Source organism: Podarcis raffonei, chromosome 6, assembly GCF_027172205.1.
Source record: "Podarcis raffonei isolate rPodRaf1 chromosome 6, rPodRaf1.pri, whole genome shotgun sequence".
NCBI lineage: Eukaryota > Metazoa > Chordata > Lepidosauria > Squamata > Lacertidae > Podarcis > Podarcis raffonei.
This window is the reverse complement of record NC_070607.1, coordinates 92,671,303-92,696,947: the sequence shown is the minus strand read 5'-3', so window position 1 is coordinate 92,696,947 and position 25,645 is coordinate 92,671,303. Positions and strand designations below refer to the sequence as shown.

General features: G+C 45.8%; 1 protein-coding gene across 1 annotated transcript in view; it reads left to right on the top strand.

Moving 5' to 3' along the window:
• MYT1 (myelin transcription factor 1) overlaps window positions 1-24,792 on the top strand; it is a 175,328-nt gene extending 150,536 nt beyond the window's left edge. The window contains exons 19-23 of the mRNA XM_053391721.1: window positions 6,555-6,776; window positions 10,751-10,842; window positions 13,700-13,803; window positions 18,350-18,493; window positions 23,503-24,792. Coding sequence (XP_053247696.1) covers window positions 6,555-6,776; window positions 10,751-10,842; window positions 13,700-13,803; window positions 18,350-18,493; window positions 23,503-23,643 — 703 coding nt within the window. The 3' untranslated portion in view covers window positions 23,644-24,792. The remainder of the gene's footprint in view (window positions 1-6,554; window positions 6,777-10,750; window positions 10,843-13,699; window positions 13,804-18,349; window positions 18,494-23,502) is intronic.
• Window positions 24,793-25,645: the final 853 nt, after the last annotated feature.

Here is a 25,645-nt window from a genome sequence, read left to right as displayed (position 1 = left end):
GAACGATGCATAATCCATAGTGTCGTTCTGCTGTCCAATGACACACAGAGAGAAACAAGAATGAAAATGGATCGCACTGCCAAAGATAAGTGCTGTGTTGTGCAGTTTATAGCCCATTACTGCAACTAGTGGGGCTCTCCTTCCTCTACAGTGACTTCCTTTGCATTCCTTTCAGGAGTATTGCAGCGCAATCGATGCAGCCCATAAATGTGTCCACATTTACTTAGGTTGCTGCTAGGTTTGGGGGAGGGGGGAATGGCTCTCCCCAAGATCCATGGGGTCATGGGTCAAAAGAGAATCTGGCAGGCCAAGGATTGTCGAAGCAGAGTTGTGGGAAACTTGGTAGAACCAATGTTTTGTAGACTTCTTTCTTTCTTTCTTTCTTTCTTTCTTTCTTTCTTTCTTTCTTTCACAATCACTCATAGCCGAGGAAGATTGTCTTCCATAAACACAGTTTTAACTGTATTTAAACAAATACAAACAGTTGCAGAAACCTTAATGGCAAGACCCCACGTAAGGGGGGGCACCAACTTTCGATTTCAGAAAAACAAGTGAGATGTTCAGTGGAGCCAGGGCAGAACTTGATGTGCCATGGAGAGAACCCGTGGGGGAGAACCCAAAGAGAATCTGGATAAATTTGATGGCTCAGGGTATAAAGAAGTAAGGGTGAAATTCAGTGGATGGGGCTGAGAATCGAGGAATCTCCTGGCCCAGGAAGATTGCATTCAGCACAAGGTCTGAACATAGCCTTACAAACATACACTTGTCGTCTTCTTCTTCTTCTTCTTCTTCTTCTTCTTCTTCTTCTTCTTCTTCTTCTTCTTCCTCTTCTTTGGCGATCCCTCGTAGCCAAGTAAGATAGTCTTCCATAAACACAGTTTTAACAGTGAGTCCGTAAGTGACTGTGGAGGCCAATTCTGGATCCACACATCCTTCCACAGTGGGGACATTGGTTTCCAGGCAGGAGTTGATCGCGGTGTGGATTTGCCAAGCATGCCTTCCCCTTAGCACGTTTCTCCCTTTCGTCCTGAGTTCCAGCGTCTTCAATGCCCATGACACCTTTGGTAAAGGCTGTTCTCCAATTGGAGCTTTTGCAGGCCAGTGTTTCCCAGTTGTCAGTGTTTATACTACATTTTTTTAGATTTGCCTTGAGACAGTCTTTAAACCTCTTTTTTTGACCACCAGCATTACGCTTTCCATTTTTAGTTCGGAATAGAGTAGAAGAGTTTGGATTTGATATCCCGCCTTTCACTCCCCTTCAGGAGTCTCAAAGCGGCTAACATTCTCCTTTCCCTTCCTCCCCCACAACAAACACTCTGTGAGGTGAGTGGGGCTGAGAGACTTCAGAGAAGTGTGACTGGCCCAAGGTCACCCAGCAGCTGCATGTGGAGGAGCGGAGACACGAACCCGGTTCCCCAGATTACGTGACTACCGCTCTTAACCACTACACCACACTGGCTCTCTGGTTGCTTTGGAAGACGATAATCAGTGTTGTAGTGGATAGGGCCTTGGATGCTAGGACCTCGGACACCAGGGTTCAAATCCCCATTCAGGACTTATTTACACTTACCTTTTGCTCTGCTCCTTCCAGGTACAGGGCCACACTTTAAAACTCCGTGTTCGAGCGTTCCCCCCCCCCCTTTTCTTTTCTTTTCTTTTTTGCTCCGCAGATTGCCATTCCCTCTGATTCAGCTTTATAGAGAGTATTTTTCTGGGGAAACTCCAGAGCAAAAAAAACCCCATTAAAAACGGTCCTCAGGCACAGAGCTTTAAAGAACAGACTGTGCCTGGAAAGCGTAGAGGAAAAGTTAAGTGTAAATAAGTCCTCAGTGTTTTGACACCTGAGATGTGTCTATTTTTAGGACCATCCCTATTTTTGCGAGTGTAAGTTGTTTTTTGACATTCTGTTCTAAGTGTTGCATCCCACCCTGGGACCATAGGGGGAAGGACAGGTAAATAATGATGATGATGATGATGATGATGATGATGATGATGATGATGATGTTCCTTTTTAACCAGGTCTTTGGTTGATCCAATTTTAAATGTGGGGGTTTGGGGGGGGGTATTGTGCTGTTTTTGTTTTTATTAGGTATTTTGTGCTTTTATATCTTGATTTTATTCTGTGAACTGCCCTGAGACCGCCGGGTATAGGGCGGTATATAAATTCAATAAATAACAACAACAACGGCTTACAATACATTTAAAAACAAACATAAATATATTCAGTACATTTTTTCTTAAAAATGTTTAGGGGTACTCTCATTTTGACTCAAGGAAACTGCCATTTTTATAGTTCAAATCAGGAAAAAATAAATACAGTAAATTGACAAAAGTACAAAGATTCACAAAATGTTTAAGGGTACGCGTACCCCTGCATACCCCCAGAAGAAAAGCACTGAATATATTACACTATGAACAAATGCATACAAATCACAGCGTAGTGTTTTGTGGAGGGCAGAGGAGGAGTGACTGATCTCCAGCAAAGGCTGGGACAGACCCTGTCTGAAACCCTGGAGAGCTGCTGCTGCTGTCGGCCAGTGTAGAGAGTACTGTGTTTGATGGACCAATGGTGTGTCTCAGTACAAGACAGCACCCTGTATTCCTCATGGAACAGATAAGAGGCTATATGAAATGGACGGGTGGAGAAAATTGCAGGAAGGCAAGCTTTCCCCTCCCTTTCCAAACTCCTCCAGTCCTTGGGAAAGTAGCATTTTGTCTTCTCTAACAAGGTACGCTCTCGTGGAGGTCCCTGCAGGTTTGCGATAAAGAGGCTCCGCTGTAATTCCAGCGCTCCATCTGCGTGCCAGAAATCTGCTTGGCTGCGGTCCGAGATTCGCACGCCGCCACCGAGAAGAAGAGACTAATATAGTCCCTGGTGTCTTGTTGCTCTTTCCTCATGCCATTTACATCGGAGGGCGTGCTTTCTGGCCTGGCCACACAGCATCACGCAGCTCATCAATTGCAACTGCCTTCCACAAATCATCTCGACCTTCCCCTTCCCTCTTTAAAATAAAAAAGGAAAAGACAATTCAGGAGAGCGACTATTCAATTGACCGGCCATTACCGCAACTTCAATTAAACAGCAATAATAAATTTTTAAAACATACACACGCCACACATCCCAAGCCAGCTGTTTGCCACAATAAGACTCTGGTTTATTTTTTACAATAAAAGTGTAATGAAAGTTAAATTAACAGTGTAAAATATGTAACGGCTGGGCCGTAAACGCTGCATGCTAATCGCTCCCTTCCCCTTTCTTTCCTCCCTCGGCCTCCCTCTTTTTCTCCTGAGGTTTCAGTAATTTGCTTGCGATCATATAAACAGCGACGCAGTTATGAATTTAGTGAGCATCCTGCTGGCAACGATATAATAAGTGAATTGTGCCGCATTTGCAGATGATTAAAAACAGGATCAGCGTTTTTCAAATTATCTCAGAGCGGGTATGAAATAACGGTGGTGCGGCCCCTCGACTGTCAACTCCTCTGTTGTTGTTTTTATGGAATAAAATAAAAATAATGATGATAACAATGAAACACAGAACACGAGTTTCAAGAGCAGGCAAGCACTCTTGTTTTGACAGTCGTCGTTGACGTTCCTAATTGCTGCCTTGCATAAAGGGGCGGTTGTGCTGTTCCACATCGACTCCTTCTTTGAAAGCTTTGAGTAGTCACAAACTTGTGTGTGTGACTGTAATTGACATGTATATTTAAACAAACGCAACCAGTCGCAGAAACCTTAATGGCAAGGACCCCACGTAAGGGGGGCCACCAACTTCCGATTTCAGGAAAAAACGGGTGGGATGTTCAGTGGAGCAAGGGCAGAACTCGATGTGCCAGGGAGAGAACCCGTGGGGGAGAACCCAAAGAGAACCTGGATAAATTGGATAGATCAGGCTACAAAGAAGTAAGGGTGAAATTCAGTGGATGGGGTTGAGAATCGAGGAATCTCCTGGCCCAGGAAGATTGCATTCAGCACAAGCTCTGAACATAGCCTTTTGTTGTTTAGTTGTTTAGTCGTGTCCAACACTTCGTGACCCCATGGACCAGAGCACACCAAGCCCTCCTGTCTTCGACTGCCTCCCGCAGTTTGGTCAGACTCATGTTGGATCTGTCCTTCCAGTGAGCACTCAGGGCTGATTTCCTTCAGAATGGATAGGTTTGATCTTCTTGCAGTCCATGGGACTCTCAAGAGTCTCCTCCAGCACCATAATTCAAAAGCATCAATTCTTCAGCAATCAGCCTTCTTTATGGTCCAGCTCTCACTTCCATACATCACTACTGGGAAAACCATAGCTTTAACTATACAGACCTTTGTTGGCAAGGTGACGTCTCTGCTTTTTAAGATGTTGTCTAGGTTATAACATAGCCTTACAAACATACAATTACAGATAGGTAGCCATGTTGGTCTGCCATAGTCAAAACAAAAAAAAATTTTCCTTCCAGTAGCACCTTAAAGACCAACTAAGTTAGTTCTTGGTATGAGCTTTCGTGTGCATGCACACGAATCAGTGTATCTGAAGAAGTGTGCATGTACACGAAAGCTCATACCAAGAACTAACTTAGTTGGTCTTTAAGGTGCTACTGGAAGGGGAAAAAAATTTTGTTTAAACATACAATTGTCTTCTTTGGAGATCACTCATAACCAAGTAAGATTGTCGTCCATAAACACTGTTTCAACAGTGAATCCGTAAGTGACTCTGAAGGCCAGTTCTGGATCCGCACATCCTTCTACAGTGGATACATAGGTTTCCAGGCGGGAGTTGATCATGGTGAGGGTTTGCCAAACATGCCTTCCTCTTAGCACATTTTTTCCCTTTTGTCCTGAGTTCGAGCCTCTTCAAAACCCATGGCATCTTTGGTAAAGGCTGTTCTCCAATTGGAGCACTTTCAGACCAGTGTTTCCCAGTTGTCGGTGTTTATATTACTTTTTTTAGATTAGCCCTGAGAGACTCTTTAAGGCTCTTTTGTTGACCACCAGCTTTTGGCTTTCCATTTTCAAGTTTGGATACGTTTGTAATTTGTAAATACAATTGTAATTGCACAGTAACCAGGCATATGATAGGGGATCTGCTGCTGCTGTTTTGTTTGGGTTTTTTACATGGAAGAGCATGCATGGGCTCTGTTCAGGCTTTCCACTGAATGGGGCAATCTCCCCTCTCACCCAAACACACACAAATATTTTGTTGGGGGACCGAACCCCCATCATCCCCTAGGAGTTGGTTTCCATGCAGCCTACACAGTTTTGAATAGCTGTGCAGAGTGAATGAGTCCCCTTCTTTCTGTGATTCAGAACATTTTAATCTGCGTACACACCAGGCATTGAAAACATCTCCCCAATTTGAATCCTGGGAGCTGATTTTTAAAAGGGCTTGGAACTGTAGTTCTCTGAGGGGTGAGCTACAGTTCCAAAAAACCTTTGGGGGAGAGGGTGCGCCTTAAATACCATATATGGTCTTATGGTTCCTTAGATTCCTTCTTTTATAGCCACTTTCAATGTTTGATTGACCTGGGTAGTTACCGGAGCTGATACAGTGGTAACTCTGGTTGTGAACGGGATCCGTTCTGGAGGCCTGTTCAAAACATGAAAAGAGCACAACCTGAAGCACCGTATCTGCACAGGTGTGCAGCATGATTTGGTACTTGTGCGCATGTGTGAAGCATGAGTGTTGTGTTGTGTTGTGTTGTACTGTTTTATTGTTGTTAGCCGCCCTGAGCCCGGCTTCGGCTGGGGAGGGCGGGATATAAATAAAATTTATTATTATTATTTATTATTCTGCACATGCACGAGCGGCAAAACCTGGAAGTAACCCTTTCCGGTACTTCCGGGTCGCTGCGGGACGTAACCTGAAAGAATGTAAAGGTAAAGGGACCCCTGACCATTAGGTCCAGTTGTGACTGACTCTGGGGTTGCGGCACTCATCTTGCTTTATTGGCAGAGGGAGCCAGCATACAGCTTCCGGGTCATGTGGCCAGCATGACTAAGCCGCTTCTGGTGAACCAGAGCAGCACATGGAAACACCATTTACCTTCCCGCCGGAGTGGTACCTATTTATCTACTTGTAATTTGACGTGCTTTCGAACTGCTAGGTTGGCAGGAGCAGGGAGCGAGCAACGGGAGCTCACCCCGTCGTGGGGATTCGAACTGCCAACCTTCTGATCGTCAAATCCTAGGCTCTGTGGTTTAACCCACAGCGCCACCCGCATCCCTTACCTGAAAGAACGTAACATGAAGCAAACATAACATGTGGTATAATGCTGATGCTGTTTTGCTGCCTTCTAAGGCAGGCTTCTAAGGTTTGGGTCCTGAGCTCCCTTCTGCAAAAGCAAAGCGCTTCCCCATCATACAAGGGCTTGTGGTCCAGCAGAGAGTTTTGGGGAAGCACAAGGGCTGTCGGGGGGAGGAAGGAAGAGTGAAAGTGATCTCCCACCCCTTCTGCCGGCTGGAGCGGAACTCATAAGACACTTCCACCAGCAAAATGGACCCAAGCTGTAATCTGTTTGTTTGTTTGTATCCGAGCAAAACACCCCCCGTGTTGTTTCTTCTTATTTCTGTAGGTGCCCTGTTCCCGGTTGTGTTGGGCTTGGACACATCAGTGGCAAATACGCCTCCCATCGCAGTGCCTCGGGGTGCCCCCTCGCAGCCCGGAGGCAGAAAGAAGGGTCTCTCAATGGTTCGTCCTTTTCATGGAAGTCCCTCAAGAACGAGGGTCCCACTTGTCCAACCCCAGGTTGTGATGGCTCAGGTCACGCAAATGGAAGCTTCCTCACTCACAGAAGGTAAGAGTTATGCATGTGGTCCCGGTGTCTTTTGCAAAAGGTAGCAGTGAAGTCCATTTTGCAACACCATCTCGATACTTGCTCAGGAACTGAGCCCTGGGACCAAACTAGAGATCTAGATATTGTAGACTCTCTTGTGCTGATCTGTGCTAGACTGCCTGAGGTTTCAATGAAGTGTGCACTCGTCACCCATGCTCCCTTGTTCTACCCCTTAAGATGAAATACAGAGAATGATCGTGGATCTATGTGGATCCTCTCGTGCAACAGTCACTGAAATCCAAAGAGTGTATTCACAGAATCTACAAATATCCAGCCTCTTGATAATTTTGGTTGCTTTTTTCTGAACCCAGTTATACAAAGCTCTTGAAGTTCTACAAAACTCATTTACAACAGTAAGCTCATCCAAATATGGAATAAAGGTGTGTCAGTGGTTTAAGGGGGGTAATATAATTAGCTACCTGCTTCAATAGTCCAAACACAGTTCGTATGAACTTCAGGGATTTGGGGGCAGAGCGGGCAAAGACATCTTTTCAGCTTCTGATGCATGGATGTTGAAAATTCACTCCATTTCAAATCCAGGCAAAACTTGTTCCTGATCTAGATATTTCATCCTTGCCCAGTGTTGTTTAACCTACTGCATCACAGCATGGATGGAGGAAATTAGGAACAAAAAAAGTCTCCCAAGAATTTACTTGCATGTAGACGAGTGAGATTGTGAGAGATTTGTCTTATTTTATACTAGTTATTATGGGTCATTTCTTGAACCATCTCTGTTTGTATGTCTAAGCCCAGGGGGTATATAAACACAATTGTAGCTGTTCATTTTGCAGGATATAACTATCGTGTGCAACCTACACCAGAGGTCAGTTTTGCATCTGTCATGCATTGAGCCGATGGATCTGGAAAGCAAGCTAACAGTTGTGGAGTTTTCCACCGGGATAACAGATGTGAGAGATCCATGCCCAGCTATATCCTTCTCCCAAGATACGTCTGGTACTTGTAAACTGAGACTAGGTCACCAGAGCTATTGTAATTCTTCAAAGCAGGTGGAGGATACACACAGGGGCATCCTATGAAATTGTGCCAGTTGTGTCAAAGAAGAAAGAAGAACTAACTGTTTTGCTGGCTCAGACTAAAAGTCTGTCTGGCCCGGCAACCCGTTTCCAACAGTGATCAGCCAGATGGACATTACATAGAACCAGAACTGGAAGAAGAGGAAGAGGAAGAGGAAGAGGAAGAGGAAGAGGAAGAAGAAGAAGAAGAAGAAGAAGAAGAAGAAGAAGAGTAGTAGTAGTAGTAGTAGTAGTAGTAGTAGTAGTAGTTTGGACTTGATATCCCACCTTTCACTCCCCTTAAGTAGTCTCAAAGCAGCTTATAATCTCCTTTCCCTTCCTCCCCCACAACAAACACTCTGTGAGGTGAGTGGGGCTGAGAGACTTCAGAGAAGTGTGACTGGCCCAAGGTCACCCAGCAGCTGCATGTGGAGGAGCAGGGAAGCGAACCTGGTTCACCAGATTATGAGTCCACTGCTCTTAAACACTAAACCATGCTGGCTCCCTGGAAGAGGCCCTGAGGATCATCTAGTTCAACGGCCTGCAATACAGGAATATGCAGCTGTCCCATACAGGGATCGAAACTGCAACCTTGGCGTTTGTCAGCACCATGCTCTAGCCAACTGAGCTGTTTCACAACACAACATGGTAGCTTTCATGCTCACTGTATCTGCTCCACCCACCCCGCACCTCTGCCCAGGCCGCAGACCTCATGCCACCAGCTCCTGAAGGGACCATCAGTGGCCTGGGAGAACTGTTGGGGCCCCTGCCCCTGCACACACTTTCCCCGGGTCTACTTAAGAACTGTCTGCCTGGAGGGAAGGCAGATGTGAGGAAGCCCAGGCCAGGAAGCATTTAATCGCCAGCTCCTGAAGTTGGCCTGATAATGTTTTGTTTTGCTTTGTTTTGCATTTATTTATTCTAGTGTTTCAAAATGGTAGAACAGCGGTATATAAATGCAATAAATACATAATTAGTATAGTTAAAGCTATGGTTTTCCCAGTAGTGATGTATGGAAGTGAAAGCCGGACCATAAAGAAGGCTGATCGTCAAAGAATTGATGCTTTTGAATTATGGTGCTGGAGGAGACTCTGGAGAGTCCCGTGGACTGCAAGAAGATCAAACCTATCCATTCTGAAGGAAATCAGCCCTGAGTGCTCACTGGAAGAACAGATCCTGAAGCTGAGGCTCCAATACTTTGGCCACCTCATGAGAAGAGAAGACCCCCTGGAAAAGACCCTGATGTTGGGAAAGAGGAAGGGCACAAGGAGAAGGGGACGACCGAGGACGAGATGGTTGGATGGTGTTGTTGAAGCTACCAGCATGAGTTTGACCAAACTGCAGGAGGCAGTGGAAGACAGGAGCACCTGGCGTGCTCTGGTCCATGGGGTCACGAAGAGTCGGACACGACTAAACGACTAAACAACAACAACAGCAACATAATTAGTAAATAAATAGCTGTTGGAAGCCTGGGGGTATCTCATGAAAGGTTCTAATGAAGTCCTGAACAGTACAACAGGCTATCCGCAACTACAACTAATTTCAGGAGGAGGATATCTTTGGGTTTATGAGACATAAAATACGTGCTTTGATTAGAATCCGCATTTTATAGCTGAATCTTTTATGGGGCAACCTGCAAGGGAATTTCTCTCATATACAACTGTCAATTTATTTATTTATTTCGAACAATTCAGCCAAGCTAATCCAAATGACTGAGTTCCTGGCGGACTTATAAAAACTTACTGCGTCAACTGGGGTGGGAGGGGGATGGAAACATCGCTGGGAAATGATTTTACAATGAGCATTAAATAGCTATATTCATTTTGTGATTTTTCCATTGAATGACAAGGAGGAAAAAAGAGAGAGAAATGGTTATTTCTTCCCCCAGAGAAGTAAAACACATTATTTTCATTTTGTTTTGAAATTTTATGCAAACATTTACAGTTAATGTAAACATTAACAACGAGAAAGGATGCCAGGGGTGGAGAAAGATTTCCTCACAAAAAAATATTTTTTTAAGAAGTTCTCTATGCTTTCCCACATCAACAAATTTCTGCTTTAGGATCAGAACCAGTGATTTCAGCAGAGCTGTCTATGTTTGCTGTTGATTTTGCACCTGAGGTTTCTGCTTCTTGGGAATGTAGGAAACAACCTTAAACTGAGCCAGGGTGTTTGTCCACTTTGTTTGTCCACTGTTTAAATGCAGTGGCTCACATAGATTTCAAACAGACTCCTTTTCCTAGTTGTTATGTACTGAAGTTCTCACCCTGAGCCAGCAGGGGGATATTGTAGATAGTTTTCACTCAGGTCCACATATGCAAATAAGGGATTGAAAGTGACGTTCAGTGATTGGATAGTTGCAGAAAATGGTTACTGTTGCGTTCTAGTGGAGCTCTATATAAGCAGACTGGCTGAACCCTTCAGTTCAGTTCTGTTCTGGCCTGTGAATAAACAAGAGCTGTTTGAAGAATCGCTGTGTCGTCTGATATGTTCACCCACGACTTAACACTAGTACTCTCTAAATTGCTCACATAAGTAATCTGACCTAGTCAAGGATCATGTAACAAATATCACAACGCTACATCTGACAGAGCATCGTAAGACATAGGTGATCTTGTGGGTCAGATTTGCTTACATGAGTATGGCAAGGAGGGCAACTGGGAGCAACGCAAGTTAGGGCAATAGATATGAATAAGGCTGCAATTCTTTGCACACTTTCTTGGTAGTAAGTTTCCTTAAATAGTACTTAATTCTGAATGCACGAGATTGCACAGTGACTGAGCATATTTACAAAGAATGCTGAATTTCAGCCCACAAGGGAGGCTTTTATGCTATTGCAAGTAATTTTAGCTCAGCCTTAATTACCTGGCTGCAATTAATCCTGGAGGTTCTAATAAAATCCACTTTTGCTTATCATTTTAGCCTGTCGGGGTGTCCAAGAGCTACTTTTGCTGGGAAAAAGGGGAAAATCTCAGGGGATGAAATTCTCAACGCTAAATTCAAGACCAGTGATGGTAAGAGAACCAGATTTATCACTTGGCTAGTTTTGCATATTTGAAAATTTGATTTCGGAAAAATTAACATAACCTTACAGATTGTGTGTGTCCACACCATTAGCATTTCCACTGGACCGAGATGATCCATGCCAATTGAATTAGTACTTGCTAACTTACTTGCTAAGAATTTGCTCTGCTATTCAGGCAGCATGTTTCTTGCAATCTGGAAATCCCTGACAAGAGTAAATATCCATCTTGCTACCGATTGCATACTCTCCACTATTTGATTCTTGCACAATTTCCAAAAGCTAAAAATATGCCTCGCCACTAAATTTGCTCTTAAAATGCCCAGTTTTTGGCCTGCTAGATCACATGTGATATCGTGACCAAAATGTTGTGGTTTCAGTGTGAAGGATCTAGTTTAAATCATTATGCAGTACAATGCTCACCATATGATAAAGCCAGTGTTGTAGAAAGTCCTTGATTCTCAGCTGTAACTCACTAGCCAAACTCTGTTCTTTCTGTTTCACCCCACCCTCCATTTTTAATATGATTGGGGGGGCGCAACTTACCTTGCCATTAAATATTATAATTAATGAGATGATATGATTGTAAATTTTGCAAGGGCCATTAAAGGTCATTTCACCAACCCATTACCAGTGCAGGAAACCCATTGCTATAGCATCCCCCAAAACTGACCTTCCAGTATCTGCTTAATAACCTCTAACTAAGGAGAACCACCACCTTCCAAGGTGATTATTTCTGATAAAGGTGTGTGGGTGGCGCTGTGGTCTAAACCACTGAGCTTCTTGGATTTGCTGATCAAAAGGTCAGCGTTTCAAATCTGCACAATGGTAGTGAGCTCCCATTGCTCTGTCCCAGCTCCTGCCAACCTAGCACTCAAAAGCATACCAGTGCAAGTAGATAAATAGGTACCACTGCGGCGGGAAGGTAAACGTTGTTTCTGTGTGCTCTGGCTTCCATCACGGTGTTCCATTGCACCAGATGTGGTTTAGTCATGCTGGCCACAAGACCCGGAAAGCTGTGAACAAACGCCGGCTCCCTCAGCCTGAAAAGCGAGATGAGCACCACACCCCATAGTCACCTTTGATTAGACTTAACTGTCCACGGGTCCTTGTTTAGCTGAAGTCCCCTTTCTTGTACAGTGGTACCTTGGTTATCAAATGGCTTAGTTGTTGAACAAATTGGCTCCCGAACGCCACAAACCCAGAAGTGAGTGTTCCGGTTTGCGAATGTTTTTTGGAAGCTGAATGTCTGACGCAGCTTACGCGGCTTCCAATTGAGTGCAGGAAGTTCCTGCAGTCAATCGGAAGCCACACCTTGGTTTTCGAACCGTTCCAGAAGTCAAATGGACTCCTGGAACAGATTAATTTCGACAACCAAGGTGCTACTGTAATGTGAACACATTGGTTTAGGTCCTACCCTTTAGAGCAACAGCAAGGTACTCTCACCAGAAGTTGTTAGAATACAAGTTCCACCATCCCTTCTCTGCACGGTCCTAGGACTACAGAAAACAAATTTATTTTTATGATCTGTATATTAAGTGCTTAGAGCACTCCAATGGTGTTACATGAGGGCTAAGCATTATTATGTAGACAGTACATTTCAGAGCACAATTCAAAGTGTTGTGCTGACCTTTAAAGCCCTAAACCTAGCCACTGTGATCCACGCGACGGTCACCTCCAGACTGGATTATTGTAACTCGCTCTACGTGGGGCTGCCCTTAAGACTGACCCAGAAACTCCAGCGGGTGCAGAATGCTGCAGCGAGACTCCTTACGGGGTCTTCGCTGCGAGATCACATTCATCCGGTGCTATATCAACTGCACTGGCTCCCGGTGGAGTACAGGATCAGGTTTAAGGTGCTGGTTTTAACCTTTAAAGCCCTATACGGCCTAGGACCCTCGTACCTACGGGACCGCCTCTCCTGGTATGCCCCACAGAGAAACTTACGGTCTTCAAATAAAAACATCTTGAAGGTCCCAGGCCACAGAGAAGTTAGGCTGGCCTCAACTAGAGCCAGGGCTTTTTCGGCTGTGGCTCCGACCTGGTGGAACACTCTGTCACAAGAGACTAGGGCCCTGCGGGACTTGACATCTTTCCGCAGGGCCTGCAAGACAGAGCTGTTCCGCCAGGCCTTTGGCCAGGGCACAGCTTGACTCCCTCCCTCGGCAATCTTCGCGGAGCTCTGGCCCAATGGTTTGTGTTGTTTGTGTTGTACTTTTGTATTGTTTTATTGTTGTTAGCCGCCCTGAGCCCGGCTTCGGCTGGGGAGGGCGGGATATAAATAAAATTTATTTATTTATTTAAACGGCCTCGGTCCAGTATACCTGAAGGAGCGTCTCCACTCCCATTGTTCAGCCCGGACACTGAGATCCAGCGCTGAGGGCCTTCTGGCGGTTCCCTCACTGCGAGAAGCCAAGTTAGAGGGAACCAGGCAGAGGGCCTTCTTGGTAGTGGCGCCCACCCTGTAGAACGCTCTCCCCATCAGATGTGAAGGAAATAAGCAGCTATCTTATCTTTAAAAGAAATCTGAAGGCAGCCCTGTTTAGGGAAGTTTTTAATATTTAATGCTGTATTGTTTTTAACACTCGATTGGGAGCTGTCCAGAGTGGCTGGGGAGACTCAGCCAGATGGGCGGGGTATAAATAATAAATTGTTGTTGTTGTTGTTGTTGTTAACAGTACACTGGAGTCCAAGGGTGGTATTCAGTGCTACTCAGAGTAACACTGAGTTAGCAGAAATGATTACGTAATTTAGTTTCATTAATTTAAATGGATCTACTCCGTGTAGGTTCTATCTGCATATATTAGAGCAGGAAATTGCCTGACCGCTTCTTTATTTCACCCTTGCAGTTCTAGAGAATGACGAGGAAATTAAGCAGTTAAACAAAGAGATTAGTGAGCTGAATGAATCCAACACTGAGATGGAAGCAGCCATGGTGAAGCTGCAGTCACAGGTAAGTGAACTTGTACTATTTGTTTATTTAAAATAGTCATATACACCCGCTCTCCTTAAAATAACACCACGGTGCTGTGCAATAAAACAATTTGGTACAGAACAACAATTTTAATATGCAACAAAAGCAATCTAATTTTTAAAAAACCACAATGTATCACTGTTACAGTAATGAGGAATTATTCAGCTGGTATCGGAAGCCAGGAAAAGCTTGAGTAAATAGACGTTACTATCAGCCAATGGAATTTCACCATAAGTTCTTTCCCTATGTTGGTGGGAAGCTGAAGCAACAGGCTGGGGTCCACAGTCGAGCAGGCTGTCTTCCAGGTTCCCATGAAATCCACCTCTGCAGGCTGCTGCGTAACTCACAGAGCCTCCTCCTAAGATCTTTGTGAACGGGGAGGTCCATGTGGAAAAAGGCATTCTTTCAGATAACCTGGTCCTAAGTTGTTTAACTAAAGGTAAAGGGACCCCTGACCATTAGGTCCAGTCGTGACTGACTCTGGGGTTGCAGCGCTCATCTCGCTTTACTGGCCGAGGGAGCCGGCGTACAACTTCTGGATCATGTGGCCAGCATGACTAAGCTGCTTCTGGCGAACCAGAGCAGCGCACAGAAACGCCGTTTACCTTCCCGCTGGAGCGGTACCTATTTATCTACTTGCACAGGCCTGCTTTCGAACTGCTAGGTTGGCAGGAGCAGGGACCAAGCAACAGGAGCTCACCCCGTCACGGGGATTCGAACCGCCGACCTTCTGATTGGCAAGCCCTAGGCTCTGTGGTTTAACCCACAGCGCCACCTGCGTCCCTAAATTGTTTAGGGATTATTAAACTAAGAACAAAACCTTAATCCTGGTTCAGAGATGTTATATGTGCTTGACAGAATGCTCAGCGACCTAGCTGCTGCATTTTGTACCAGCTGTAGCTTCCCAACCAGCTTTAAGAGTCGCCACGCATAGAACACATTACAATACAGTGGTACCTCGGGTTAAGTACTTAATTCGTTCCGGAGGTCCGTTCTTAAACTGAAACTGTTCTTAACCTGAAGCACCACTTTAGCTAATGGGGCCTCCCACTGCCACCGTGCCACCGGAGCACGATTTCTGTTCTCATCCTGAAGCAAAGTTCTTAACCCGAGGTACTATTTCTGGGTTAGCGGAGTCTGTAACCTGAAGTGTCTGTAACCAGAAGCGGATGTAACCCGAGGTACCACTGTACTCCGGTTTCAATATCATTGAGGCTTGGTAATCCCAGTCCAGAAACATTCGTATCTGGTGCACCTTGGTAAAGTGTACAAGTGTGCCCCTGATTGAGAATTTGTTTTTTATATGCATTGGACTTGATAAACTTCTGTGCACCTGGAGGTTTCCTCCCTTCTTTTCCTGTTCTTGATGCCTTCCCATGTTTTCCTTTTTCTCTGTTAGGTAAATATAACCTAGTTTACATTGTTGTTGTTTAGTCATTTAGTCGTGTCCGACTCTTTGTGACCCCATGGACCAGAGCACGCCAGGCACTCCTGTCTTCCACTGCCTCCCGCAGTTTGGTCAAACTCATGCTGGTAGCTTCAACAACACTGTCCAACCATCTTGTCCTCTGTCATCCCCTTCTCCTTGTGCCCTCCATCTTTCCCAACATCAGGCTCATTTCCAGGGAGTCTTCTCTTCTCATGAGGTGGCCAAAGTCTTGGAGCCTCATCTTCAGGATCTGTCCTTCCAGTGAGCACTCAGGGCTGATTTCCTTTAGAATTGATAGGTTTGATCTTCTTGCAGTCCATGGGACTCTCAAGAGTCTCCTCCAGCACCATAATTCAAAAGCATCCATTCTTCAGTGATCAGCCTTCTTTATGGTCCAGCTCTCACTTCCATACATCACTACTGGGAAAACCATAGCTTTAACTATACGGACCTTTGTTGGCAAGGTGATGTCTCTGCTTGGGAGCAATGGTGAGAGGAGAGCAGGAAGAGATAGAGAACGATTGCCCAACCTAGGGCCAGATCCTGGTAACCATGCAGTTCAGATGACTTAGAAGCAACTCAAGGGACAAAGCAAAATAACTAGTATTTGGAATATATTAATAGGGTTGGTTAATATGTAATGACAAAACTGCCCTGAGATGTTTTTTCTTTAAAATGTAAAGTGGTATAGAAATGAAATGAAAAATAAATAAATAAACCAAAGCTGACAGAAGGCTCTAAAGGTAAAGGTAAAGGTACCCCTGCCCGTTCGGGCCAGTCTTGCCAGACTCTAGGGTTGTGCGCTCATCTCACTCTAGAGGCCGGGAGCCAGCGCTGTCTGGAGACACTTCCGGGTCACGTGGCCAGCGTGACAAAGCTGCATCTGGCAAACCAGCGCAGCACACGGAACGCCGTTTACCTTCCCGCTGGTAAGCGGTCCCTATTTATCTACTTGCACCCGGGGGTGCTTTCGAACTGCTAGGTTGGCAGGCGGACAGAAGGCTCTAGCAGCCGCCAAAGCTTCCGGTGACAAGCCTTGAGCTTTCAGTGACAAAGATGGATCAAGGAGCATCCCCCAGTACGTACCTGTCCCTTTGGAGTGCAGCTCCTTCCGGATCAGGCACAGCCCCAAATAACCCAGACCCAGGTATCATTCACCCACAGGATTTGGTATCGGTTTCTTGGCCTGCATCCAGCCACAACTGAATCATATTTAACAGGGGAACAAAGCCGGGTACTATCTGCAAACCAGTGACACCATGTCCAAATCCCCATACGACCACACCCAGCTGCTTCCTATAAATGTTGTGGTTGTTTTGGTGGTGGGGGTGGCGGCGGTTTTATTTGCTGCCCATCTGACTGGGTTGCCCCAGGCACTCTGGGCAGCTTCCAACAAAATACAATCATACCTTGGGTTGAAGTAGCTTCGGGATAAGTATTTTCAGGTTGTGCGCTGCGGCGACCCGGAAGTAACAGAGCGTGTTACTTCCGGGTTTCGCTGCTCGTGCATGCGCAGATGGTCAAAATGACGTCACACACATATGCAGAAGCGCTGAATCGTGACACGCACAGACGTGTAGACGCGGGTTGCATTTGCTTCTGGATACGAACGGGGCTCCGGAACAGATCCCATTCGCATCCAGAGGTACCACTGTATTAAAAACATTTTTTTAAAAAATCTCAAACATTAAAAGCCTTCCTGCACGTGGCAGCCTTCAGTTATCTTCTAAATGTCAGATAGATGTTTACAGTGGTACCTCGTTGTACAAACACCTCGGGTTACAAACGCTTTGGGTTACAGACTCCGCTAACCCAGAAGTAGTACCTTGGGTTAAGAACTTTACCTCAGGATGAGAAGAGAAATTATGTGCCGGCAGTGCAGCAGCAGCAGGAGACCCCATTAGCTAAAGTGGTACCTCAGGTTAAGATCGGTTTCAGGTTAAGAACGGACCTCCGGAATTAATTAAGTTTGTAACCAGAGGTACCACTGTATTTCGTTGACATCTGATGGGAAGGGGCAGCGGCGTAGCGTGGGTTGTCAGCACCCAGGGCAGGGCAAGTAATTTGCGCCCCCTAACCCGTGGATTTTAGCATTGATTTTAGCACTGCGAGTGCGAGTGCCCCCCCACATGTTGCGGCCGGTGCGGCCGGCCCCCCCTGCACCCCCCGCGCTATGCCACTGGGAAGGGGTTCCATAGGGTGGGCATAACTACCGAGAAGGCCTGGTTGAATGTACAGTGGTACCTCGGTTTTTGAGCGTCTCAGAAGCCAAACGTTTCAGTTTTCGAATGCCAAAAACCCAGAAGTAATTGCTTCCGTTTTCGAACACGCCTCAGAAGTCAAACGGCTTCCACTGCGTTTTTTCCCATTTTCTCCATTGACTTTGCAACCAGCCCTTTGCACCTCGGTTGTCAAACGTTTCGGAAGTCAAACGGTCTTCCTGAATGGATTGCGTTCAACAACCGAGATACCATAGTATATGAATGTACAGTGGTACCTCGGGTTACAGACGCTTCAAGTTACAGACGCTTCAGGTTACAGACTCCGCTAACCCAGAAATAGTACCTCGGGTTAAAAACTTTGCTTCAGGATGAGAACAGAAATTGTGCGGCGGCGGCCTGGGGGTGGTGGGAGGCCCCATTAGCTAAAGTGGTACCTCAGGTTAAGAACAGTTTCAGGTTAAGAACTGACCTCCGGAATGAATTAAGTTCTTAATCTGAGGTACCACTGTATGCTTGTAATGAGATTCCACAGCAGCCTGGTGTCAATTGCTTTAATTACCCCACAATATTGCTGCATTGCGCATTCCTCTGCCTTTGCAAACACCAGTCAATGAAGCTGAGTGAAGGCTGGGAGACTTACGGTGTGATAATTTAATGTCCTGCATCTGGCATTACAAAAAGAGAGGAAGACCGAGAAGAAGGAAAAGGTTCAGACTTACTGTTTGCAGCAGCGGCGGCAGCCATGAACCTGTTTGTTCCACTTGTGGAGCAGGATATGAACCTAATAAATATAAGCCTTGTGGCGCTCACAGAATGTTGAAAGACAGTGACCATTTCTCTTCCCTAATCCATGTTTCCCTCCCACCTCCTACAGATCTCAAGCATGGAGAAGAACCTCAAGAACATTGAGGAGGAGAACAAGATTATAGAGGAGCAGAATGAAGCCCTCTTCCTTGAGCTCTCAGGGCTGAGCCAGACTCTTATCCAAAGTCTTGCCAATATCCGCCTTCCACACATGGTGAGAATCTCTCCCGTGCACCGAACCTTTGGCAGTGTGATAAAGAACCAGATTCAGAAAGCATCCTTGCAATGCACTTTGCGTATAATTAAGGAGTGGCAGAAAAAGAGCTCCACACTATTAGTTCTTTCCACCTTTCATAAAATTCAGCAGGGGAAAAGGGCCCAAGTACCATTTAGAGATAGAGTCCATGCCTAAAGGTAAAGGTAAAGGAGACCCTGACCATTAGGTCCAGTCATGGCCAACTCTGGGGTTGCGGCGCTCATCTCGCTTTATTGGCCGAGGGAGCCGGCGTACAGCTTCCGGGTCATGTGGCCAGCATGACTAAGCCGCTTCTGGCGAACCAGAGCAGTGCACGGAAACACCCTTTACCTTCCCGCCGGAGCGGTACCTATTTATCTACTTGCACTTGACGTGCTTTCGAACTACTAGGTTGGCAGGAGCAGGAACCGAGCAACGGGAGCTCACCCCGTCGCGGGGATTCGAACCGCCGACCTTCTGATCGGCGAGTCCTAGGCTCTATGGTTTAACCCACAGCGCCACCCGCGTCCCATGCCTTAGTCCATGCCTAAGGTAGAGCAATTTAAATGCTTGAAAGCAAGGAAGTGCAAAACTAAGCAATCCCAGGCAGCTTTACCTCTGCACTGCAATATGTGGGTATAAAACAAAAAGAAGGTCCAAGCCCAGTGAGCCCAGCACTCACATATATATTTTGCTTTCCACCCTCCCCCCAGCCCCCGCCCCCCATGGTGGCAAAGTAAATTCACTTAATGGTATCAATTACTTTTATTCCCTCATGTTGCTCCACAGAATCAAGGCTACCATACCTGCCAGATCAGGCAGGGATTTCTTAGCTTCTATATTTGGTGGTTAAACTGTGCTCCTTCTGGCATAGTTTGTCTACCTACTGCTCTCACCTGTAGCTTCTAGAAGCTGTCAGCATGCGACAGCAGCCACAGGAAGTGGTTTCGGCTGGCCGGCTAAACCAGGTGAGGGTAGCCGATGGGTCTCAAATCCTTGGTGAGTTAGGGACTTCCCCTGAGTGCAAAGACTGGCTCCAGTGGATTGAGTGGACAAGACCAAAAGTGGGTCCAATGGTCAAGAAGGCGGTTTCTGCACATGCTGTAGAGGGAAGTGAGGGGCAGATGGGGCTTGTCCACCTGGAAAGGGAGCCCATCTAGGAGAAGGAAAACTCTGATCCTAAACTGCTGCCATGCGGCTATACTATTGGCGCTGCGGTCTAAACCACTGAGCTTCTTGGGCTTGCCAATCATAAGGTCAGCGGTTCTAATCCCTGCCATGGAGTGAGCTCCTGTTGCTCTGCCCCAGCTCCTGCCAACCTAGCAGTTCGAAAGCACACCTGTGCAAGTAGATAAATAGGTACTGATGTGGCGGGAAGGTAAACAGCATTTCCGTGTGCTCTGGTTTCCATCACGGTGTTCCATTGCGCCAAAAGAGGTTTAGTCATGTTGGCCACATGACCCAGAAAGCTGTCTGCGGACAAACGCCGGTTGCCTTGGCCTGAAAGCGAGATGAGCGCCGCAACCCCATAGTCGCCTTTGACTGGACTTAACCGTCCTGGGGTCATTTACCCTTTTTACCCATTTTATTTTTTTACTCATTGGCAAGTAAGAGTTTGGGACCAAACCCCAAGAAAAAATCCTCCCCACTCAGTGGCGTCACAAGGGGGGTGGGGGGGCGGTTCGCCCCAGGTGCCATGTCTGGGGGGTGACAAGAAGGCACCCCGCAGGGGCTCACGGCCGCGTGAGCAGCCATCACGCCACCACAGCCGCATGTGGAGGATCCTGTGTCGCCATTACAGTGGCAACAAACCGCTATGTACAGCACATGTGTGGCATCACACACATGCGCTGTATGTAACGCCGAACATGCGCTGTACATAGCAGTTTTCTGCCGGCGCCCCCGATTGTCGTACGGACAGTAGTGGGATCCCTCCGTCGCCGCTACAGCCACGAATGGAGGATCTCAGCACCGTCCGTACAGCGCTAGAGCGGCGGCGGCGGCACACCACTATGTACAGTGCATGTGCAGCGGCGCTACGTACAGTGCATGCGTCGTATGTAGCAACGCCGCACATGCACCCTACATAGCAATGCCCCGCCCCGGGTATCACAATGCCTTCATTCACCCCTGCCCCCACTGCCTTGCAGGACATCTTTGGGAGAAGAAAAAGCTACGGAGTGAGCCATACACAAATCTTCTGGAGTGGAGTCTCTAAACAGATGGATGGCATCTTGTATGCCTCCTGGCAATTCCTGTAGCCAAGCTGGTGCCCAGTGTATTGCTCTGCTTTCCTTTGGACCACATCAGTGAGGCTGAGTGGGGGGCTGGGGAGCTTATTGTTTGCTGAGCCCAGGAGTTCCATACACACTGCCCAGGCTTGCTCCACAAGGAGGTCACTTCGGTGCTGCTATCGCAGTGAGAACAATGTGAGAGGCAGCAGCTACAAGTTTAACTTCACCCCCAGATGAAACAAAAAAAAATATCCTTCCAGTAGCACCTTAGAGACCAACGAAGTTTGTTATTGGTATGAACTTTCATGTGCATGCACACTTCTTCAGATACCCCAGAGACTCACTCTATTGTCTCTCAAGACAGACAGATGCCAACACACACACAAACACACACACATTTTAATAGGAGAACACATAGGTAACTTGGGAAGTCTAATAAAATGGGCTACCAGGTTTGCAGCTGCTCACCGTTGCCTGTTTAAGCTGCAAGATCACTGATCTAAAAAGTGTTAGGAAAAACTGAAATTTCACAGTTCAGCCCAAATGCTTTGTCTGGCACTTAATTTTTCGGAGGCGGCAGCACCCTCTGTATGTTTCTGAAAGCTACATTGTCCCTCCTCCTCTGCTGCCTCTTTCCCACTGATCTCATCCTTTTGTGCTTTTTTTGGTTGTCTCTCATTACATCTCATAGCCCAAGTAGGTAAGGAAATGACAAAAGGAGCTCCATCAACAGTGCATGTTGCCTTTTTAGTCTAAGACAGCATGAGTGGAGATAGGACAGGATTGGACTGCAACGTCGGAAAGATCTTACAGCTCCCATTATAGCGCAGGGAGCTTCAGTTCTGCCCTGAACAGCTGTCAGCTGAACAATCACAACGATAAAGAGAGTATATTATATTTAACATAACAAGGTCTTAACAGTAACCAGCATGATGCCACTACTGGCTGTGGAATTTTATTTATTTATTTATAATCTGCATTGAAGTCGGACAGCTGAAAGGAGATGCAATTTATCTGGATTTTCGGGTAGTTAATTGCATCGCGTGTGATACACTACCCTTGGTTAAAGCACATTAAATGTGGCACAGGGGTTGGACAAACAAGAAAGCTGGCTAGAGTGCTACAGCTTGATGCTTAATACGTTTTCACACAAGACAAGCCCCACTGAATTTAGGATTGAGGCTAAAGAAGCCCCTCATGTGTGTTTATTGTATCGCGTATGAAAACGGGAGAGAATTTGGAAGAACAAAATGAAAGACAAGATCTCGGCTAATGCGGGTTTTGCTTTCACATTAGGGGTTTTATAGCAAAGCTGATTTAAACTTTGCTGTGAAATTGATGTTGGGCTCAGTGAATCAACAGGCCCAGCCCTCCGCTTGAGAATAGCCCTCATGTGTCTAGATTGTAAATCAGATATGACAGCCTTCCACCTTCTTGATTTGGGGGGGGGGGGGTTCAAAACTCTGTGGGACACAGTGTTCTAGATTTAGAAATCAAGAAGGTATGCCCAAGCTCTCTTAAAAGTTCATAGAATCATAGAATCATAGAGTTGGAAGAGACCACAAGGGCCATCGAGTCCAACCCCCTGCCAAGCAGGAAACACCATCAGAGCACTCCTGACATATGGTTGTCAAGCCTCTGCTTAAAGACCTCCAAAGAAGGAGACTCCACCACACTCCTTGGCAGCAAATTCCACTGTCGAACAGCTCTTACTGTCAGGAAGTTCTTCCTAATGTTTAGGTGGAATCTTCTTTCCTGTAGTTTGGATCCATTGCTCCATGTCCGCTTCTCTGGAGCAGCAGAAAACAACCTTTCTCCCTCCTCTATGTGACATCCTTTTATATATTTGAACATGGCTATCATATCACCCCTTAACCTCCTCTTCTCCAGGCTAAACATGCCCAGCTCCCTTAGTCGTTCCTCATAAGGCATCGTTTCCAGGCCTTTGACCATTTTGGTTGCCCTCTTCTGGACATGTTCCAGTTTGTCAGTGTCCTTCTTGAACTGTGGTGCCCAGAACTGGACACAGTAAAGTTAAAGTTAACCTGAGTTAAGTGATTTGAAGGAGGCACTTCTGCTTAAGGCGAAGGCAGACCTAAGCGGTAATCCTGCACCTGGGAGTAATTAAGTTCTGTTGAATTTTTCATTTTTAATTTGTTGATTAATTCATCTCCTTTGGAAGATCAGGATATTGTCCAACTGATGCTAAATAGGATTCCACACTGTATACCAAAAAGGTCTGTGAGGTGGACATAACAATGGACACTAATATGGGCCTTTTTAATGTCAAAATGAAAGAGAAGCACATTTAGTAGTGGTTATTTAGGAGAAATAGATAAGGGAGAAGCATTGTGGCCCAGCAGATAATGTGGATCTAGTCCATGGGTAGGCAAACTAAGGCCTAGGGGCCAGATCCGGCCCAATCGCCTTCTAAATCCAGCCCGCGGACGGTCCGGGAATCAGCATGTTTTTACATGAGTAGAATGTGTCCTTTTATTTAAAATGCATCTCTGGGTTATTTGTGGGGCATAGGAATTCATTCATATTTTTCCCAAAATATAGTCTGTCCCCAACCCCCTACACCAAGGTCTGAGGGACAGTGGACCAGCTCACGGCTGAAAAAGTTTGCTGACCCCTGACTGAGCTGGGTCCATATTGGAGCCTTTTCTCTCTGTGCTCTGCTTCTAAGTTTGATTCATATGTTTGCTTGCTTATTTACTCTTTTTCTTTTCTCTCTCTCTCTCTTTTGAGCAGGAGCCAATCAGTGAGCAGAACTTTGATGCGTACGTCAACACCCTTACTGACATGTACACGAACCAGGAATGCTACCAGAATCCTGAGAACAAGGACCTGCTGGAAAGCATCAAACAGGCCATTAAAGGAATTCAGGTCTAATTACAGTGGGACAAAGAAGAAAAATAGGGGGGGAAATAAAAATTTTAAAAAAGAAGACGTTAAAAGTAACTGGAAGGACCTTCACTCTGCATATTCAGGTTTACAAGTTAGGAAACTTGTTGAATGAATGAATAAAAGGACCAAAATTTAACCAAGAGGCCATTCACAAGAAGCAGAACTGAACTCAAATGTTTTCGTTTACTCAGTGGCATTTCTTTGGCAAACTGTGGGGCTTTGTTTTGTTTTTATTTTTCACCCCATACCGTGTGGTGGTGGGAGTCAAAGATGGTGTTGGGAGCAGATGGAGATCAATGGTCTTCACAAGCTGCTAGGCACCTCCACCATCAAAGAAAGTTCCATAATAGAATTAGTCCCGGGTTTAGAGCATTCAAAGAACAGGGCTTTTGTCTGCGCCGCAACGAGATCCACAACCCTGTATCACTTATGGTCATGTTCCCAAGATAACACATGATTGATGTGGCATGTTGTAGTACGTGAGAAGCAGGAGCTGCAGGCGAGCTACCCATCTGAATCTGCTGGACATGAGAACTCTTACAAGTATTCTAGAGTAGCATTATTTTTTATTTTCTGAAAGAGCAGCTCTGGGTCTCCAGTAGAAAGCGCAATGGAAAAAAAAAATAGGTTCTCAGGGAAGCTTTTTTTGGAGTTTGCAACTACAGTATTCCTTTGTCCGTATTAAAAATAAAAAAAAGATAATAGCTATTAATGAACAGACCAATATTGGAACATTTCGTATGGAAGAATTTTAAATGTGTCATGGTCCAGTGTACATGAGTATGGAAAGTCCTTTTGCTGACCGTTCTGGTTCTGTTTGTTGTCGTGGTCATCGTTGCGTAGCTGCACAGCGCTGCAGACATCCATGCCGGAGACATGTATAAGAAGCGATTAGGAACAAAAGGAAGTCTACAAGGAGTATTTACTCTTGGCTATGGACTTTGGCTCATAATACATGGCAATGTTTCTTGGTTCTGAGCTTTGTTTTCTACATTTTTTTAAAAAAAAATAAGTTTAACAAAACAGAGTGATCACCATTCTACAGAAGGAACAGTTGGGTATAGATCTTCCAAAGAACCACTTTGTTTTGTTTTGTTATTACCCCTTTGGTACACATAGTCCGCTGTGCACTTACAAGAACTACAGTGAAGTGAATGTCTTTTGCAAAACAAATTTCTTCAGCACCTCATTCGTCCACATTATGTATTGCTGGATTTGTTTGAGGAGGGAAGAGTGGTGGGGGAAGGCGCCAACGTTGATTCCGTGTGTGGATTCTCAAATTCTCCCCTAAGTCAAGGAAATGAACTTTCTAAACTTCTCCATTAGCAGTTGGCCAAATGTAGGTCACTGGTGCCATCTTAGTGCAGAGGGGTTATGGTGGAGAACAAAACATCACAAACTCCCCATAGTTGTCTGCCATATACTGGTTGACTAGAGGACATTCCACATCTTGCCACCAGATCTAATCCAAAATGCAGGAAAATATAGCTCTGAAGGGTCAGGAAGCATCTTTTATCTCCCCCTTTTCCACTCTTGCCTCTTTCTACAGGTCCTCAGTTTCTGAACTGTGGTCCCGGCATATCCAAAAGCCGGGAAATGTGTTAGATTAAAAATTGAACACGATAAAAGTATTAACTATTCTGCGAGATGGCATATTCTGGTGCTGAAATCTCCCTTCTCTCGGCAATAATTTAGTTTCCGCAACTAAACCCCCCTGATAACTTCTAAATATATTTTCTAGCCAGCTTAAGATGGCCTCGGTCAGGTCTTTCCCTGAAAACAAAAAGCAAAGAAGAAGAAGAAGTCCGGGCTTCATTGAAGTGAATGACAAAGCTTGTTGATTCTGTGAGGAGAAGGGCTGATATCAAAATAGCCTCCATGTGTACAGCTGAGTCACCACCTCCTGCACATGTGTTTGTGTGTGCCAGTTTTTTTCCTTCTGGTGTTGCCCCTTCCAACACCCCAAATACTGCTCCCCAATCTTCAG